The sequence below is a fragment of the Chiloscyllium plagiosum genome, unplaced genomic scaffold (assembly GCF_037043375.1).
Source record: "Chiloscyllium plagiosum isolate Xiang-an unplaced genomic scaffold, Cpla_swu_hap1 HiC_scaffold_33, whole genome shotgun sequence".
Taxonomy (NCBI): Eukaryota; Metazoa; Chordata; class Chondrichthyes; order Orectolobiformes; family Hemiscylliidae; genus Chiloscyllium; species Chiloscyllium plagiosum.
Window position 1 is genome coordinate 15053494 of NW_028270171.1, and position 20647 is coordinate 15074140.

Genomic DNA, 20647 nt, shown 5'->3' on the forward strand with positions numbered 1-20647 from the left:
CAAATGAGGGGGTTTTATGGGCGACAGGGAGCTAGATGGCAGAGTGAATCATGGAATCCCTATAGCGTAGAAGCAGGCCATTCAGCCCAGCGAGTCCACACCGACCCTCTGAAGAGAATTCCATCCAGACATACCTCCCTACCCTACCCCTGTAACCCTGCATTTCCCACGGCCAATCCACCTAACCTGCACACCTTTGGACCGTGGGAGGAAACCAGAGCACCCAGAGGATATACAGGGATGTGCAGTCTAGGTGGATTAGCCATGGGAAATGCGGGGTTATGGGGATAGGGTGGGCGTGGGGGTGTGTCTGGGTGGGCTGCTGTTTGGAGGATCAGTGTGGACTTAATGGGCCAAATGATAGAATCATAAACTTCCACACTGTAGGGATTCTATGAACTGCTGTGGGGAAGATGGTGGCAATTTGGTTTCTTGAAACACTACAACCCGTACTTTCTAGCTACCATTTGGGAAGGAGCTCCAGGATGTGGACCCAGAAACAGTGAAGGAACAGCAATGTACTTCCAAATCTGGATGGCGAGGGGCTCGTGGGGGAACACCCAGGAGGTGGTGTTCCCATCTATCTGCTGCCCTTGTCCTTCTGGATAACAATGGTGGTGCCTTTGAAAGAGTCTTTGTGCATGGTAGCTGCTGAGAGTGACTCCCTGTTCGGGTGCCAGAGACAGTAGTTTCACTTCACATTCAGTTTGTTGGGAACCTCCCACTTAAAGTGCGTGGTGTGGAGGGGCATGAACGTGAGAGACACCAAAATATTCTCAGATCTCAACTTGGAGAAGCATTGCACACATGGGCAACATGAAGAAGGCTTATGGTCAAAGCGAGCCATCTAGATTTTGGGAAGATCAAGCCTTGGAGAAGCTGCAGCTGAGAATTTCAGGAATGGGGAGACTAGAGGGCATTGGTTTAGGGCGAGAAGGGAAAGATATAAAAGGGACCTGAGGGGCACCTTTTTATACAGAGGGCGGTGCGTGTATGGAATGAGCTGCCAGAGGAAGTAGTGGAGACTGATACAAATACAGCATTTAAAACACATCTGGATGGGTATATGAATAGGAAGGGTTTGGAGGGATATGGGCCAAGTGCTGGCAAATGGGACTAGATTAGGTTAGGATATCTGGTTGGCATGGACAAGTTGGACCGAAGGGTCTGTTTCCATACCGTACATGCCTACGACTCTATGGCAGCAAGATTGCTATAATGGTTCTGCTATAATGCGCGTTTTCTTAACACGAATTCACTATAGCACGATTGACGAATTGGGGACACTGTTTCTAAAGCATGAAGCTTTAAAGCATGTATTGGTATTAATGTGATTCTGGCTCCATTAGTTTAAATGGTGCTGCTTTTACGTGGTTTTCTTATATCACGGGATTGCGCGAGAACGGACTTACATGGTATAGCAGAACTGCCTGTGCCTGAAGAGACTGGGGTTGTGCAGTTTAGCTCTGATCGAGGGGGTTTAATAGGGACTGAAAGCCAGTCGTTATCTCTATGGAACAAATAAAGGATAAACTGGTTCCCTGTGGCAGAAGAGTTGGTCTCCAGAGGAGACAGGTTTAAAACACGATTGGCAAAGGACCCAGGGTGATAGGAGGAAACTCTACAAGAAGCACACCCGCTTTGGATTTAGAACACACTTCCAGAATGCTGGCAAACAGCAGCTTCAAGAGGAAACTGAAGAGTCTGTGCTCGAGAAACCAAATAAAGACAGTGTGTTGTGAAAATAAAAGAGGGGAACTACCTTCAGACCGGACTTGAAACATTAACTCGGTTTCTCTCTCCACCGACTCTGCAAGCCCTGCTGCAGGTCACGGAACTCCTACAGTGTGGAAGCAGGCCATTCGGCCCATCATGTTCACACTGAGGGATATGGGTCAAACGCAAGCAAGTGGGACTAGTTTCTTTGGGAATGTTGTCGGGATGGACTGGTTGGACAGAGGGGTCTGTTTCTGTGCTGTGTGACTCTGATCCTCCAAAGAGCATCCCTCTGAGAGAGACCGAGGGAGACCAAGGGAGACAGGAAAGCTGTAAAGCGCATGTTTGAGATAATCCACTTGGTAGAGTTGCCCAGAGGTATTCCTTCACAGTGCTGGTCAGGGGAGTAGGCACAGGACTCACCAACATGACAGGTCTGCACAACAGTGAATGAAGCTGCTCGTTGGAGTTTGTTCTGATCGAGAATTCAGTCACGCGGCAACACACAGGCAGCAAGTGAGGACCTGCCCTTCAGCTTAAAAGCTGCTGCTTAAATCAAATCGATGGAACAAGAGGAGGAGAGAAGGTCAAGCTGATAGAAAACAGGAATCTCTCAAAGATGGCAGTTCCCTCGTTCTGTCCTCCACATCCTTTTTTTAAGCAGAGGGTGAGGGTGAGTAAGGAAAGTGTGCACGGAGATGGAAAAGCACAAGCAGGCATGTAAAAAAGATTTAAAAATAGCGAAAGCAAGAGCGAATAATAGTGGAGGGGGACAGGAGAATAAAAAAGCTGGCAGCAACATACAAGCCCAACAATCTACCGGTGTGGTTTTATTTGGAGACATTTGTACCAGGTTGACTTTCCCTCACAAGGCAGACACCTGACTGGCCACCCTCAAAAACAAACTGGGTTCAGGTGTTTGCACTGTCTTACAGTCATAGAGATGTACAGCATGGAAACAGACCCTTCTGTCCAACTTGTCCATGCCAACCAATATCCTAAATAAATCTAGTCCCACTTGCCAGCATTTGGCCCCATATCCCTCCAAATCCTTCTTATTCATATACCCATCCAGATGTCTTTTAAATGTTGTAATTGTACCAGCCTCCACCATTTCCTCTGGCAGCTCATTCCACACACACAGCACCCTCTAGATGGAAAAAAATGCCCCTTGGGTCCTTATTATGTCCTTTGCCTCTCACCGTAAACCTATGCCCTCTAGTTCTGGACTCCCCCACCCCAGGGAAAAGATCTTGTCTATTTACCCTATGCATGCCCCTCATGATTTTATAAACCTCTATGAAGCTATACCCCTCAGCCTCCAAATGATTTAATAAATCAGAGCAAGCAGCTGGAGAAACAAAACTACTGAGCAGGGAAACTGGCTGCGAGGGCTCCATCTTGGTGGGAAATGACAGGTCATGACAGTTCCTACTTATTTGAATGCATTCCCACACAGGCCATTCATATTGTGCCCTCTTTCCCATTTGAAGTATGGCAGAAGAACTCTCCAAGGGACATGCCAAAGCCCCAAGGGGCAATAATAGAGTGGGTGTTTAACTGGGAAACGATCATTAGACAGAATTACATGGTATGTATGGCCCAGAAACAGACCATTTGGATGATTAGATTCCCTAGTATGGAAACAGGCCCTTCAGCCTAACAGGTCCACACCGACCTCCGAAGAGTAACCCACCCAGACCCACTTCCCTACCCTATATTTACCCTGACTAATGCATCTAACATTATGGGCAATTTAGCATGGCTAATTCACCTGACCTGCACATCTTTAGATTGTGGGAGGAACACAGAGCACCCACAGGAAACCCACGCAGACACGGGGAGAATGTCTGTGTGGAGTTTTCACAGTCGCCCAAGGCGGGAATCAAACCCAGGTCCCTGGCACTGTGAGACAGCAGTGCTAACCACTGAGCCACCCAATACATTCATGCTATTATTTATAACTTGTAGTATTCTCCTCTCACCCCCCTCCAAACACATCCTTATATGACTAAAAGCAAGCATTAAATGGGCTGCAAAAACAAATATTGCTGGAGAAACTCAACAGGTCTAGCCACGCCTGTGAGGAGAAAGCAGAATTAACCTTTCAGGTCCAGCGACCCTGCCTCAGAACTGGAGTTCTGCAACCCATTCTGCAGAAGGGTCACCGGACCAGAGACATTAACTCTGTTTTCTCTCTCCACAGGTGCTGACAGACCTGCTGTGTTTCTCCAGCAATGTCGGTTTTTGTTTCTGATTCCCAGCATCTGCAGTTCTTTATGAAATTGGCTCAATGCTTTTCTATTTCTGTTACCAGAACGTGCTCAGTATATGTTGCCTGGGGCACAAATATGACCCCATTCTAGAATAATCATAGATTCAGAATCCCTACAGTGTGAAAGCAGGCCATTTGGCCCATCAAATCCAAACCGACCCTTTGAAGAGCATCCCACCCAGAACCATCCCCCCTGTAACTCTGTCAGAAGGCTATTTCTTGCTGTTCGGGAATTTTTTTTTGGTTTTCCCAGAATCCTTTCTCATTCTTGCCAACACCTTTATGAAGTGATGCAGTCATGTCATAATATTACTTGTGTTTGTGTTAATAGAGTCATAGAATGTAGAATGTATGGAATACTCCTGAAGCAGAAGTTTACAAGTTTAGCATGTCCTGAAAAACGATCGCCCCGAAATTTAAACTTGGAACTCGCAAAGAAAATACATTCACTTCCTAGACATCACAGTGTTTAAAAATTGGCGCAAGACACACAATTCTACATACTGAAATCCATCGCCCTGAACCAAGCAAGGTCCCAGTCAATGCATTTCCATTGTACAATCATAAGGTTGGAAAATTTTAACCAGATCTTTTTCAGATCATCGGAGCTCTCAACCTCAAGCTTAAAATAAAGCAGACAACAGCATTCATTGCATTCCATCCCTCCCTACCAAAAAAGCAGCATTAAGCAAGAGATTCCACATTCGTCTGCAAATACTCCATTTCTTCAGTGTTTTCAGTTTGAGTAGCTCCCTGTTAGCTAAGTATCCCTATGTGGGCAGGTTTGAAAATGCTCGCTTTTTTTTTTGCATTGTTTCTCGCCTTTATCCATACCCCAAACCCCACACTTTTTTTCTCCCACACCCCTCCCAACCCAGATTTCATTTAATTTGAATTATTGTGGTCCAGTGTTCCTAAGTACAGTGAAAAGCATTGTTTGCGAGCAGTACAGACAAATCATAATAAGCAAGGACATAGGGTGCTTCGACAGAGTCAGATAAACAAGGTTACAATGCATAGGAGGCACATGAAGCAAGATCACCATTATTTGAAGTCAGAGTAATTTTTAAACAGACTTCAAATTTAGGTTTAAAAGTATGGAAGGGTTACAAGAAATGTTAGAATAAGATCTGCTGTAGGGAGTTACTCAGTGTTGGTACTATCTTGAATCCAAGCTGGAGGGAGAAGGGAGGTGGGGAGATAAGAGATGGCTGTGGAGTGATGGGGGTGGAGAAAGAGAGATGGTGGAGGGGGTAGAGAGAGACGGCTGGGGGAATGGGGGGGGGGGGGGTAGAGGGATGAGAGACGGCTGGGGGGGGGGTAGAGGGATGAGAGACGGCTGGGGGGAGGAAGAGGGATGAGAGACGGCTGGGGGGAGGAGGGGATGCGAGACGGCTGGGGGGAGGAGGGGATGCGAGACGGCTGGGGGGAGGAGGGGATGCGAGACGGCTGGGGGGAGGAGGGGATGCGAGACGGCTGGGGGGAGGAGGGGATGCGAGACGGCTGGGGGGAGGAGGGGATGCGAGACGGCTGGGGGGAGGAGGGGATGCGAGACGGCTGGGGGGAGGAGGGGATGCGAGACGGCTGGGGGGAGGAGGGGATGCGAGACGGCTGGGGGGAGGAGGGGATGCGAGACGGCTGGGGGGAGGAGGGGATGCGAGACGGCTGGGGGGAGGAGGGGATGCGAGACGGCTGGGGGGAGGAGGGGATGCGAGACGGCTGGGGGGAGGAGGGGATGCGAGACGGCTGGGGGGGGGGGGGGATGCGAGACGGCTGGGGGGGGGGGGGGGGGGAGGGGGGGGGGAGGGAGGGGATGCGAGACGGCTGGGGGGAGGAGGGGATGCGAGACGGCTGGGGGGGGGGGGGGGGAGGGAGGGGATGAGAGATGGCTGGGGGGTGGGGAGGGATGAGAGACGGCTGGGGAGGGGGGGGGGGGGGGAGGGGATGAGAGACGGCTGGGGGGGGGGGGGGGGAGGGGATGAGACACGGCTGGGGGGGGGGGGGAGGGGATGAGTGACGGCTGGGGGGGGGGGGGAGGGGATGAGAGACGGCTGGGGGTGGGGGTGGGGGGGAGGGGATGAGAGACGGCTGGGGGGGGGGGGGGGAGGGGAGGGAGGGGATGAGAGACGGCTGGGGGGTGGGGAGGGATGAGAGACGGCTGGGGAGGGGGGGGGGGAGGGGATGAGAGACGGCTGGGGGGGGGGGGGGAGGGGATGAGAGACGGCTGGGGGGGGGGGGGGGGAGGGGATGAGTGACGGCTGGGGGGGGGGGGAGGGGATGAGAGACGGCTGGGGGGGGGGGGGGGAGGGGATGAGAGACGGCTGGGGGGGGGGGGGAGGGGATGAGAGACGGCTGGGGGGGGGGGGGATGAGAGACGGCTGGGGGAGGGAGGGGGGAGGGGATGAGAGACGGCTGGGGGGTGGGGAGGGAGGGGATGAGAGATGGCTGGGGGGGTTGGGGAGGGAGGGGTTGAGAGATGGCTGGTGGGGCGGGAAGGGAGATGGCTGGGGGGGCGGGAAGAGAGATGGCTGGGGGGGGGGGGGGGAGGGAAGAGAGATGGCTGGGGGGGGGGGGGGGGGAGGGAAGAGAGATGGCTGGGGGGGGGGGGGGAGGGAAGAGAGATGGCTGGGGGGGGGGGGGAAGAGATGGCTGGGGGGGGGGAAGAGATGGCTTGGGGGGGAGAGAGATGGCTGGGGGGGGGGGGGGGGGGGAGGGAAGAGAGATGGCTGGGGGGGGGGGGGAAGAGATGGCTTGGGGGGGAGAGAGATGGCTGGGGGGGGGGGGGGAAGAGATGGCTTGGGGGGGAGAGAGATGGCTGGGGGGGGAGAGAGATGGCTGGGGGGGGAGAGAGATGGATGGGGGGGGAGAGAGATGGATGGGGGGGGAGAGAGATGGATGGGGGGGGGGGGGAGGGAGGGGATGAGAGATGGCTGGGGGGAGGAGGGGATGAGAGATGGTTGGGGGGAGGAGGGGGGGGGGAGGGGGGGGATGAGAGATGGCTGGGGGGAGGAGGGGGGGGGAGGGGATGAGAGACGGCTGGGGGGGGGGGGGAGGGAGGGGATGAGGGACGGCTGGGGGGTGGGGAGGGAGGGGATGAGAGATGGCTGGGGGGGGGGGGGGGGGAGGGAAGAGAGATGGCTGGGAAGGGATGAGAGACGGCTGGGGGGAGGAGGGGATGAGAGAAGGCTGGGGGGAGGAGGGGATGAGAGAAGGCTGGGGGGAGGAGGGGATGAGAGAAGGCTGGGGGGAGGAGGGGATGAGAGAAGGCTGGGGGGAGGAGGGGATGAGAGAAGGCTGGGGGGAGGAGGGGATGAGAGAAGGCTGGGGGGAGGAGGGGATGAGAGAAGGCTGGGGGGAGGAGGGGATGAGAGAAGGCTGGGGGGAGGAGGGGATGAGAGAAGGCTGGGGGGAGGAGGGGATGAGAGAAGGCTGGGGGGAGGAGGGGATGAGAGAAGGCTGGGGGAGGAGAGGATGAGAGAAGGCTGGGGGGAGGAGGGGATGAGAGAAGGCTGGGGGGAGGAGGGGATGAGAGAAGGCTGGGGGGAGGAGGGGATGAGAGAAGGCTGGGGGGGGGGGAGGGAGGGGATGAGAGATGGCTGGGGAGGGGGGGAGGGGATGAGAGATGGCTGGGGGGAGGGGGGAGGGGATGAGAGATGGCTGGGGGGGGGGGATGAGAGATGGCTGGGGGGGGGAGGGGATGAGAGATGGCTGGGGGGGGGGGGAGGGGATGAGAGATGGCTGGGGAGGGGGGAGAGAGATGGCTGGGGAGGGGGGGGGAGAAGAGAGATGGCTGGGGGCAGGGGGGGAGAAGAGAGATGGCTGGGGGCAGGGGGGGAGAAGAGAGATGGCTGGGGGCAGGGGGGGAGAAGAGAGATGGCTGGGGGCAGGGGGGGAGAAGAGAGATGGCTGGGGGCAGGGGGGGAGAAGAGAGATGGCTGGGGGGGGGGGGGGGGGAGGGGATGAGAGATGGCTGGGGGGGGGGGGGGGGAGGGGATGAGAGATGGCTGGGGGGGGGGGGGGATGAGAGATGGCTGGGGGGGGGGGAGGGGATGAGAGATGGCTGGGGGGGGGAGGGGATGAGAGATGGCTGGGGGGGGGAGGGGAGGAAGAGAGATGGCTGGGGGAGGGAGGAAGAGAGATGGCTGGGGGGGGTGGGGGAAGAGAGATGGCTGGGGGGGGGGAGAGGAAGAGAGATGGCTGGGGGGGGGGGGGAGGAAGAGAGATGGCTGGGGGGGGGTGGGGGAAGAGAGATGGCTGGGGGGGTGGCTGGGGGGCGGGGGGGGGGAAGAGAGATGGCTGGGGGGGGGGGGGGGGGAGAAGAGATGGCTGGGGTGGGGGAGAGAAATGGCTGGGGGTGGGGGGGGAGAAACTGCTGCCTTGGAAAATGGAAAAGGGAAAAAAAGTGGTCCCCGACCTTGGCAGCCCATGCCTGGTCATTCCTCCACGCCTTTTAAATGCTGGAATTGTACCAGCTTCCACCACTTCCTCTGGCAGCTATATAAAAGGCATCTGGACGGATATATATGAATAGGAAGGGTTTGGAGGGATATGGGCCAGGTACTGGCAGGTGGGCCTCGATTGGGTTGGGATATCTGGTCGGCATGGACGGGTTGGACCGAAGGGTCCATTTCCGTGCTATATATCTCCTTGCCTCTCCTTGTAAGTCAAACCTTCCACAGCCAGCAACATCTTGGTAAATCTCTTCCGAACTCTCTCCAGATTGATAATATCTATCCAATACAGGGTGACCTCCTGCATGCAAATTGGTTGGATAGCTTAATTGTTAAATGAGGGACCTATCTGTGTATAAGTTGACTGCCTCTCAGTCCAACAGGTCTACTGTTGACAAGTAACACATGGCGAAGCATTAAGGAACTGAAGTGGGGTGGGGTTAGAAATGGATCCAAAGTTGTCCTTTTGCTCTACACGAGGTGGCGTTAACTTGAGCATTCCAACAGGGGGCATGGGGGTGGGTGAAGACAGTCACAACTGAGGCTAAGCACAGTGGTCAGCGTTACCTGGTGGCACGTGATTAGGAGAGCCGTCCACACAAAGAACCCCGAGATGCCCTGTGCCGCCGTGGTCATCAGGAATATCGGCTGCTCCAGCGCCGTTGGAGTATCGGGCAACCACGAGACGCTGGGATCCGCCGCCGTGCTGCTGGGGGCCGGCTCTGGGGCCGACATCGCCGCGGAAACCATGCTGACGCTCCCGGAGGTGTTGCTCGGCCTACTGCTCATCTGCGCAGAGAGGAGAGAACAGAGGGGGAGGGGTTGAGCAAGGCAGTGGGAACGTGGGTACACACAGTCGCACAGCCGAGGCCAGTGTGACCAAAAGCGGGAGTAAATGAGCGAGGAACAAAACAATAATAGAGACAGAGAGAAATGCAAAACACAGACATTGCGACTGAAGGCCTCCTGCAAGATGCCAAAGCTCCTTGAAAAGATAAGGGGAGGGCTAAACTGCAAGGCTGTAGCTCAATCAAGGGTCACCCTGACCTCTCACACAGTGACAACAATGTTCCAGAGATAAAACTGTCGCCTGATAGATAAAGCGATCCTCATGTAGTGTATGGGACAATTTCTGCAAGGTCAGAGAAAATTCCTATAGGTTTCAACCATGTCCCAGCAAGCTCCACGGCCAGTGGACAGCACAGGGAGTGCGATCCCTGTTGTAATGTTGGGAACAGTCAAAGCCAATTGTCATTCTGCATTAAACAGCAGTTAACAACCAGGTAATGGAATAGAATAGGAATTGCACATTGGCCCCAAGGTCCCGTACTTCCCGCGGGAGCCTGTGCCCCACAACCTGAGCCGCCTCCGAAATTTTAATTTCGTTTTGTTTAAGGAAATAAAAAGAAGAGCCCTGTATCGACTGCTGCTGCACACCATCCACCTCTTCTCCCTCATCCACCGTCCGGACACGCCTTGGCGTGCCCATTTGCCACCGGGCGGTGGGGATCCCCAGTGGAGGGCTCTCTACGCGGGAGTCCTCCCCCTTTCTCTCGGGGATCTGGGGTGGAGGGTGCTGCACGCAGCAGTCCCCTGCAACCGCAGATTGCGGTGGTTCACGGACTCCCAGCCCAACTGCTTGTTCTGTGGCGCTGTGGAGTCCGTGGACCATGTATATATTGGGTGTGGGCGTTTGCACTCCCTTTTTGATTTCCTGAAAAACCTTCTCCTCTGTTTTTGGCTGCACTTCAGTCCCACGCTCCTGATCTTTGGGCACCCGGTACGGAGGAAGGAGGGCAGGTCTGAAGACCTCCTCGTGGGTCTGCTCCTGGGCCTGGCCAAACTGGCCATCAACAGGTCCAGGCAGCGGGCCGTGGAGGGGGTCGTTAGGGCCGACTGCCTGCCCCTCTTCCGCGGTTACGTTAGAGCCCGGGTGTCCTTGGAGAAGGAGCACGCGGTGTCCACCAACACCCTGGAGTTGTTCAGGGAGAGGTGGGCGCCGCAGGGAGTGGAGTGCATCATTTCTCCCTCCAATTCTATTTTGATTTAGTCCCTACCCTCCCCTTCACTGTTTTGATCACACAGCACTGCCCTTTGATGTGAAGGGCAGTGTTTGTCACTGGCCACCCGGGTGTTTTCCTATCTTCCTGGTGGTGGAAATTGAATAAAGATTGGTGCACTTTGTGTCTTTCACTGTGTCTCACACCTGCACACACACACCATGGGTGCTGGGGATAAAATAAGCACTACCGCACTTAGGTGGTAGTGTGGGGGTTAAAACAAAAAAAAAAAATCAGCACTCTCTTACAAAAAGAAAAAAAAAGAAAAAAAAAGAAAAAAAAGAAACAGGAGATTTGGCGACTTGGGTGTTTTCCCTTAAAAAAAAGAAGAAAAAAAAAAATAGAATAGGAACTGATTGCCACTTGCATTTTTACAAAAAATGATAACGGTTGAGCGAAGACGTTTGGACTGGATGCCGGGCAGAATTCCCCAGTCCCTCCTCAAAATAGTGGCATGGGATCTACATTGTAATGGGCCATACAGCACTTCGGGAGGTTATGAAGGGCGCTGTATGAAAGGGAAGGTCATGGCTTAGTGGTCTGATCACTGGACTGTTAATCCAGAGACCTGCATAATGTTGTGGAGACCTGGGTTCGAATCCCACCTTGGTGGAATTGGAATTCAATAAAAATCTGGTCTAACAATGAGCGTGAATCAAGTGTTGTAAAAATTCATCTGGTTCACAAACGTCCTTGAAGGAAGGAAACAGTCGTCCTTACCTGGTTTGGCCTACATGAGACTCCAGACCCACAGCAACGTGGTTGAGTGTAAACCGCTTACTGGCCTAGCCAGGCAGTGATGCCCTCTTTCCAACAATCACTCTCAAAACAGGGTCAGTGAATTGGCTGTGAGAAAGGGAGACGGAACTGCATCGAACATGTGGAGTCAGTGCCGGTGCTTGCAAGGGGGTAATACAAGGGCCCAAGCTAATGTTCTGGTTGACGCAGGTTCAAGTCTCCCCAGGGCAGCTGGGAAATGTTAAATTCAATTAACAAAGCTGAAGGCTGGTCTCGTCCATGACTCTCACCGATTGTTGTAAAAACTCACTAATGAAAGCTGGGTGACTCCAGACCCACGGCAGTGTGATGGATTCTTAACTGTGCTCTGAATTAACCTGGCATTTCACTAAGTAAAGATGGGCACCTTGCCAGCGATGTTCACATCCCTTGGAAGAATAAAAAGACAAGCCTTTCTCCCAGAGGTTTGACAGTGTGGGATTGCCCTGTTGAGCTAGCTGCCTTGCGCCTGTGAATTGACCTGCTTCTCAATTAGACTCAGATTCCTGGTGAGGTCATCATCCTGTGTAAGGCTAGATGATACAGGGCAGAGAAAATTAAAACAACTGCAATTAAAATCGCTCACATCAGCAGAGTGCACCTCAGTGAGTCATCTCAGAGCGAGGTTAGCGTGAATCCCAGGCCCAGTCCAGAGGCTCATGCACATTATTTAGGCTGACACTGAGGGAGCGCTGCATTGTCAGAGGCTCTGTCTTTCAGAGGAGTGCTGCCAACTCTCTCTGGTGAGCACAAAAAAAATAAAAAGGCCCATCGTAGAATTTCTAATGCGAGGTATTGCATTTTGGTAAATCGAAGGAGGGCAGAACTCATGCAGTTAACAGTAGGGCCCTGGGGAAGTATTGTCCCTAGAATCCCTACAGTGTGGAAACAGGCCCTTTGGCCCAACAAGTCCACACTGACCCTCCAAATAGTAACTCACCCAGACCCATTGCCCTACCATATTATCCGATATTTACCCCTGACTAATGCACCTAACCTAAACCAAGGGCCAATTCACCTAACCTGCACATCTTTGGATTGTGGGAGGAAACCCACGGAGACACAGGGAGAATGTGCAAACTTTACACAGACAGTGGCCTGAGGCAGGAATCAAACCCAGGTCCCTGGCGCGGCAAGGCAGCGGTGCTAACCACTGAGCCACTGTGCCAAGACTTAGGGGTTTTTTGAAAGTGGCATCACAGGTAGACAGGGTAATTAAGGCGGCGTTTATCACACTTGCCTTCATTGCTCAGACCTTTGAGTGTAGGAGTTGGGATGTTATGTCGAGGTTGTACAGGATACTGGCGAGGCCTTTACTGGAGTACTGTGTCCAGTTGTGGTCACCCTGTTTTTAGGAAGATTATTATTAAACTGGAGAGGGTTCAGAAAAGATTTACATGGAATGTTGCCAGGATTGGAGGGTTTGAGCTACTGGGAGAGGCTAAATAGGCTGGGGCTATTTCCTCTGGAGTGTCGGAGGCTGAGGGGCGACCTTATAGAGGTCTATAAAATCATGACAGGCATAGATAAGGTGAATAGCAAAAGGTTTTTGCCAGGGTGTGGGAGTTCAAAACTAGGGGGCGTATTTATGCGGTGAGAGGAGAATTATTTAAAAGGAACCTGAGGGGCAACTTTTTCATATAGAGGGTGGCTCATGTGTGGAACGACTTGCCAGGGTAGTCGGTAGATGCAGATACAGTTATAGCATTTAAGAGACATTTGGATAGGTACATGAATAGGAAAGGTTTAAGAGGGATATGGGCCAAACGCAGGCAAGTGGGACTAGTTTAGTTTGGGAAACTGGGTCGGCATGGATGAGTTGGACCGAAGGAATTTCTTCTATGCTGTATGACTCTATAACACAGACGATTAGCCCAGTGTACAGGGGACATGATGTATCGCTCAACCAGCATCTCAAAGTATCTGGGGTGGAACTACATAGCAACAGCAATGCGTAAGTTGGTCACCCAAACTGTTTTATAAACATTGACTGTCTCTCAATACACATCAATGGCTCTAAAGTTCTTGGGTGATTCCTAAAAGGTACTATTTAAATGCAAGCTTTTCGTTCATTCATCAGCAGACTCTTCAATCTCAGTCGTTTTGACCATGCAGGGAGACATTTCTCTGAATCAACCTATTCAGAGATGTGGAACACCTCTGGAGCAGGTGGGACTTGGACTGGGGTCTCCTGGCCCAGAGGTTGGGACGTTAGCGCCACACGCAGTCCTAATGACTTGGTGGGAAGGTGCAGGTGGGGTCAGCGACAGCTGTGAGGAACTCCCAACCGCCTGCCAATGAAGCCTGGGGTTCACCAGAGATTAACAACTACCTTCGGGAGAAAATGGCGGTTGCAGAGAGAGTAAGTCACACGGCCGACAACCTCTCACCACAACCCGAGGCCAAGAGTTACAACGACGGGCACGGAGGATGATGACGATGACGACAGAACAAACCAGGTCAGCCCGTCACCCAAACTGCCTTTTTTGGTAAAAACTGCTTGGCAAATGTCCAGAGGTCACAGAGGCACTACAGAAATGCAGGCCAAAGCCGGGCATCATTTGCAACCATTTCTGGAAGGCCAGACTGGGAGAGGTGGGGGGTGGGGTAGGTGTCATCAATGATGGCAGGGGACTGGGGAAAAAGAAGAAAAAACCCACAGAGAACGGGTGCATCACATTAGAAGGCGTTTGGTATGCTTTCCTTTGATGGACAGAGCATAGAGTACAGGAGTTGGGAGGTTATGCTGTGGCTGCACAGGATGTTGGTTAGGCCACTGTTGGAATATTAGATGCAATTCTGGTCTCCCTCCTATCAGAAGGATGCTGTGAAACTTGAAAGGGCTCAGAAAAGATTTACACAGATGTTACCAGGGTTGGAGGGTTTGAGCTATAGGGAGAGGCTGAATAGTCAGGGGCTGTTTTCCCTGGAGCATCGGAGGCTGAGGGGTGACCTTAGAGGTTTATAAAATCATGAGGGGCATGAATAGGGTAAATAGACAAGGTCTTTTCCCTGGGTGTGGGAGTCCAGAACTAGAGGGCATAGTGTTAAGGATGAGAGGGGAATGATTTATAAAAGGGACCTAAGGGGCAACATTTTCACGCAGAGGTTTAAGAGACATTTGGATAGGTACCACGCAGAGGGTGGTGCGTGTATGGAATGAGCTGCCAGGGGAAGTGGTGGAGGATGGTACAATTACAACATTTAAAAGGCATCTGGATGGGATATGAATAGGAAGGGTTTAGAGGGATATGGGCCAAGTGCTGGCAAGTGGGACTAGATTGGGTTGGGATATCTGGTCGGCATGGACAAGGTGGACCGAAGGGTCTGTTTCCGTGCTGCACATCTCTATGACTCTACGACTCTAGACCTTCTGCACTCCCAGTTCCAACCAGAGGGGCAGAATGTTCCACCTCCAGCACTTGGCACCACACCCAAAGTAACCTTCCCGATCTCTCAGTCACAACCAATAATCAAAATAAAATGCAATCGTGCCACTGCTAGACATTGTGTCAAGAATCTACAGCATTAACTTCCAGCAACTCAAACATGGGGTTAGATTTCTCCACCCCGCCATCATCCATCTTTATTGAAACAGACAACATTCTAAAGGTGCATTAAAGGTTATTTCTGCTTGTGGGTTCATCTAGGATTACAGGGTTTAATCTCAAAAGTTTAAAAAAAAAGAGTCATCTATTTAAAAACAGAAATGAGGAGGAATTTCTTCCAAGAGTTAGGGGTGAAGTCAAAGATGTGGAGATGGGGATTAATCGGATCAGCCATAATTCCATCCAATGGCAGTGCAGACTCAATGGGCTGAATGGCCTTTTTCTGTTCACTCCAGGCTGTGGGATGATAAAGGCAGCCATAGACTTGCAATCACAACTAACCTACTAAACAAGCCTTCATCTCGATCTCCTCTCACAACAAGCAACAGAAACATTCCAGTCGGAAAGGAAAAAAAAGGAAGTCTTTATTCCATCTGCCCAAGTACTATAATTTCAGTCCACCGCAGCCTCAGGAAATTATGCCTCTCGGAGAAACTCACTTCCTCTCTGCAAAATTGCAGACATGCACACAGAGCAGCCACAGAACTAAAGAACAGCCACGTAGATTGAGAGAGGATCTGGCAGATAAACTGTGCATGGATGGATACATTCACTGTTAAGCTAGCCTCGTCTGCAGCGCCACAATATAATCATTACACATCAGCAAGTCGTAAATCCTGACAGCGTGGAAGCAGGCCATTCAGCCCACCCAGTTCACATCAACCCCCTGAAGAACTCCCATGGCTAACCCAGCTAACCTGCACATTATGGGACAATTTATCGTGGCCAACCCACCCTAACCTGCACATCATTGGAGGAAACCAGAGCAAACCCGCACAGAGACAGAGAGAATGTGCAAACCCCACACAGACACAATCGCCCGAGGCTGGATTCGAACCGGGGTCCCTGGTGCTGAGGCAGCAGTGCTAACCACTGATCCACCAGCTCCTGAGAGAGACCAGGTTGACTGCAACATGGGCAGTACTGTGGCTCAGTGGTTAGCACTGCTGCCTCACAGTGCCAGGGACCCAGATTTGATTCCAGCCTCGGGTGACTGTGTGGAGTTTCTCCCTGTGTCTGCGTGGGGTTCCTCCAGGTGCTCTCGTTTCCTCCCACAGTCCAAAGTTGTGCAGGTTAGGGTGGACTGGCCATTGGGAATGGTGGGTTACAGGGATTTGGGGGGGGGGGGGGGGGGGGGGGGGGCTGGGGGGAGTTGAGCTCTTCAGAGGGTCAGCATGGACTTGATGGGCTGAATGGCCAGTTTCCACATTGTAGGAAATCTATGATAACACAGGCAGCTAGTTGGGGAAGGAAGCTTCATAAATACAGAGTGGTGGTCTCAAGGTCCAAAACAAGAAACAAATAGTCTTGGGATTAACCCCAATCATGGGGCAGGTATTGTCATCCCTGACGAATGGCGTTGAGTTTATTCACCTGGAGTTTAAGGTTTATAGGTCTGCCCGAAAAAGATTTTCTACACATCATTCTGGCTTCACCTCTTTGGCAAATCCAAGCACTCGCATTCTTGAGTGGGAACAGCCCCTCCCTGCCACATCTGTCCAGACACCTCTATAGTATATCCATCTTCCGGAGTCTTGTGTCAGCCAGTCAGAATTATTGTTACATTTTTCCCACCCCCCCTACTCAATTCTATTAGCAGCTGTAGGTGAGCTTCACGAGGAAGGAAAAAAATACACACTGCGTGAAAACATATTAAGGCTCCAGTGCTCCACGCGTGATAATAAATCCATAACAGAGCTCCCGGTTCTCAAACTCTGCTCCTTAAACCTTCTTAAAAAGGTAATCAATCTTGTACTCTTCATCTGTCTGCGCAGGTATAGTGAAAGGATCTATACAGGCATGAAGTCAGCTCTGGCTAAGTGGTACAGGTTGTTCTGCTATCATGTACGTTTTGTTAACGCGAATTCGTGATCGATAAGTTGGAGACTATTTCCACAGTGCAAACTTTTAAAATGTGACGGCTCGAACACGATTACATCGCCAACACTTGAAGCGCTGTTTCTAAAGCGCAGTTCTCCAATAAAAGCCTGGTTGTACAAGAACGTATCCATCGTGTTATAGAAGAATGACCTGTACAGCTCTTGCCTCAGAATCAGCCTCATTCCGTGAACAGAAAGTCCAGGCTAGCTCTCGCCATTGCAACCTTGAGGTGGACAATACTTTTGGTGAACAATAGAGACCCCCACAGCACCACTCTGAAAGTCAAACAGAGGTGCCGTGACACATCCCTCAACTGATAATGATCAGAGCTGATCTTGGGCAAGACATCACTGCTTGAGAGAGAGCTTGCTGTATGTAAATTGGCTGCCCTGTTTACCTCACAACAGTGACTGCACTTCTGAAAGCACCTCAGCGCCTATGAGGTACCATGAAATGTCACGGGAAAAGGTGCTACAGAGATGCAAGTATCTTTTCTTTTGCAGTTGGTGAACAATTTCTCAGAAGGTATGCACAGAATACAGGTCGTTCTGCTGTAACGCATGTTTCATTAATGCAAATTTGCTGATAACATGGTTGACAAATTGGGGACACCGTTTCTAAAGCGCATATTGATTTCGGCCCCATTAGTTTAAATGGTGCTGCTATTACAAAATTTTCTTATAGCGTAAGAACGGAACAACCGCGTTGTAGCAGAACCGACTGTATTCAAAAGCTCAAAACTTATAGGAGCAGAATTAGGCCATTCAGCCCATCGAGTCTACTGTGCCATTCAATCATGGCTGATCTGCTCCTCACCCCCATTTTCCTGTTTTCTCCCCATAACCCTTCAACCCATTACCAAATAAAAATCTTCTAACTCCTCCTTAAATTTACTCACTGTTCTGGCATCCACTGCAGTTTGGAGTCATGAATTCCTTTGGGAGAAGGAGTTTCTCCTCAACTCTATTTTAAATTCGCTACCCCTCATCCTAAGACTATGTTCTCTCATCCTGGAATGCCCTACAAGGGAAAGCATCCACTCCAGGGTCTATTTTACCCACACTTTTCATCCTCTTGCATACCTCAATTCGATCTCCCCTCATTCCTCTAAACTCCAGACAGTATGGGCCTAAACTGTTCAATCTCTCTTCATACGACAAATCCCTCATCTCTGAGATCGATCTAGTGAATCTCCTCTGTACTACCTTCAATGCCACTACATCTTTCCTCAAATAAAGGGGACCAAAACTGCACACAATAAATATCGTTCAATAAATATCGCACAAGCAAAAGTGAAATTTGACATTTCAAAAGCATTCAATGCTGAGCCCATCCTGTACTAGCTGCCTACCTACAACTTTGTTTCAAGTTTGACTGCAAGGGGTAGCACTTTCAGACTGTCTACCAAGCCAAAACCAGCTCCAGGAAGGAGGGGTGGTGAAATGGGTTTGAACAACGACAGACATACATGCTGCACTGTGCTCCAAATCCCCCCGGTGCTGAGCACACTGTGTAACTTTAACACACTGACTGCCCGACAGTATCTCCACTCCCACCCCATCCCCAGAGACCTCGCAGTTTAGCCCTCGTTTCACACGCCATGGTGACCGAGCTACAAAAGATCAGAGGTCGGAGAGCCAAACCTTTCCCCACAAAGCAAAGCTGTGCTCGCACGTTACGGCTTTTATCTGGGACCCCCTGGAAAGACAATGAGCTGCAGGCGCCTGGCAGATGCAGGCAAAACCTAGAGGCTAAACAGACACCCTTTTCAAGCTTTCAGATGCCAGCAACTGCCAGTACAGTGTTCCTAATAAAACGTTAGGACCCCAAATGAAGTAAACCTAGGCCTGTTATTGGGTCAAACAGCACGGAAACAAGTCCTTCAGTCCAAGCAGCCCTTGTCAGCCATATTCCCAAATTAAATCAGTCCCACCTGCCTGTGTTTGGCCCTCCAAATGTTTCCTATTCATGTATTTATCCAAATGTCTTTTAAACATTGTAACTGTACTCACGTCCACCACTTCCTCAGGAAGTTTATGTCACACACAAACCATTCTGTAAAAACAGTTGCCCCTCATGCACTTTTTAAAATTTTTCTCCGCTCACCTTAAAAATATGCACCCTAGTTTTTAAACTTATCCATCAGAGGGAGAAGACACATGCCATTCACCTTATCTATGCCTCTCAGGATTTTAAAAACCTCTAAGACCATCCCTCAGGCTCCAGTGAAAATAGTCCCAGCTTATCCAGCCTCTCCTTATAACTCAAACCACCCCTGTTCCTGGCAGCATCTTGGTAAACGCCTTATGAACCCTTTCCAGTTTAATAATATTCTTCCTATAAACAGGGCTAGTCGGTCAACTATTGAGATAATGAGAGTCACTCAGGCCCCAGGGTCTGCTATGTACAGGGATGTACCTCTGAGACTCTAAGGATCTGGTCAGGCTACCTTTGGAGTATTGTGAGCAGTTTTGGGCTCCATATCTCAGGGAGGGTGCATTGTGTGTTCAGGGAGGGAGTGTGTTCAGAGAATGTTTACGAGGTTGGTCCCAGGAATGAAAAGCTTAATATATGACGAACGTTTGAGGATTCTGGGTCTACACTAGATGAAGTTTAGAACGATGGGGGGGTGGGGGCATCTAATTGAAACATACCAGAATACTGAGTGGCCTGGACAGAGTGGATTCTGGGAAGATGCTTCCAATTGGTGGGAGAGACTAGGACCGAGGGCACAGCCTTAGAGTAAAGGGAAGACCTTTTAGAATGGAGATAAGGAGAACCTTCTTCAGCCAGAGAGCGGTGAATCTGTGGAATTGCCACAGAAGGCTGTGGGGGCCAGGTCAGTGAGTATATTTAAGACAGAGATAGATAGGTTCTTGATTATCAAGGGGATTAAGGGTTACGGGGAGAATGCGGGAGAAACCTATCAGCAATCAATGAATGGTGGAGCAGACCTGATGGGCTGAATGGCCTAATTCCTGCTCCTATTCCCACCCTAAGCCTCAATGCAGATTTCAGAGAGTTTACCTGCCTCCTTGGGTCACCCACTTTGACAACTCCTGACGTGGCCCGGCATCAGCTTTGAAATGATCGGGTTACTCGGGATGCTGAAGGAACTCGACAAATTGCACGCGGCGTTGCCAAGATACCAGCAGCCTCCCTGGCTTCGCAGTCAGTGAATCTCAGTGATGAAATGGTGAGAATGATCACAACTTTATGCCCAGTGACACCAGCGTAAAACCTGCAGAGCCCATCTGCCATCTGCACAGGAAGAAAAGGGGAACAGTGCAGTGGGGGGGGGGGGGGGTGGTGTGGTGCAATGTCAGCTGTCTTTTGAGAGTGCATTTCCCTGAAGGACAGTTGTGAATCACTCCTGAGAAACACAAGCCTTACACTAGTTTAACACGACAGCTTAAAAAATTTTTTTATCCACAATCGCTGCATTCCTGGCTTCATTGCCAAGTGCAAAACGATATGCTAATAGCATCCCTGAGGAGACCAATCTGTTTACAAGCATTTGCCTTCTGAGTCAGGTCACAAGACTCAGAAAGGGCCAGCGATCCGGCAGCTTTGCACTCTTCAAATCAGTGTGACATGCTCAAGTTGGACAGTGACATTTACAGTGTGCGGGGGGGGGGGGGGGGGGGGGGGGGGAGGGGAGAATGAGGGAGCAGTGTGGGCTACATTATACAGAACAACCTCAGTTATCCAAACATCAATTATACAAATTGCAGATCTCAAGGTGCTGTAAATGTTTCCTTCATTTACGATCAGATCAGTTATCCAAACAAAATGCTCCCCGTCCGTCTCGTTCGGATAATCGAGTTTGTTCTGTATCTGAATTCTGAAGTCCCAAAACAAAAACATCCTCCACAGGAG

The 20647-nt window shown here is 51.2% G+C and overlaps 1 protein-coding gene across 4 annotated transcripts in view; it reads right to left on the minus strand.

Annotated features, from left to right (window-relative positions):
• Positions 1–20647, minus strand: part of tmem184ba (transmembrane protein 184ba) — a 139620-nt gene that overhangs the window by 99792 nt on the left and 19181 nt on the right. For 3 of the 4 annotated variants that reach the window (XM_087978105.1, XM_087978108.1, XM_087978107.1), the window contains exon 2: positions 9010–9231. In XM_087978105.1, the coding sequence (XP_087834231.1) occupies positions 9010–9231 (222 nt within the window). Of the gene's footprint in view, positions 1–9009; positions 9232–11222; positions 11607–20647 lie in introns of those variants that run through there. The other variant, XM_087978106.1, reaches the window with a different exon arrangement.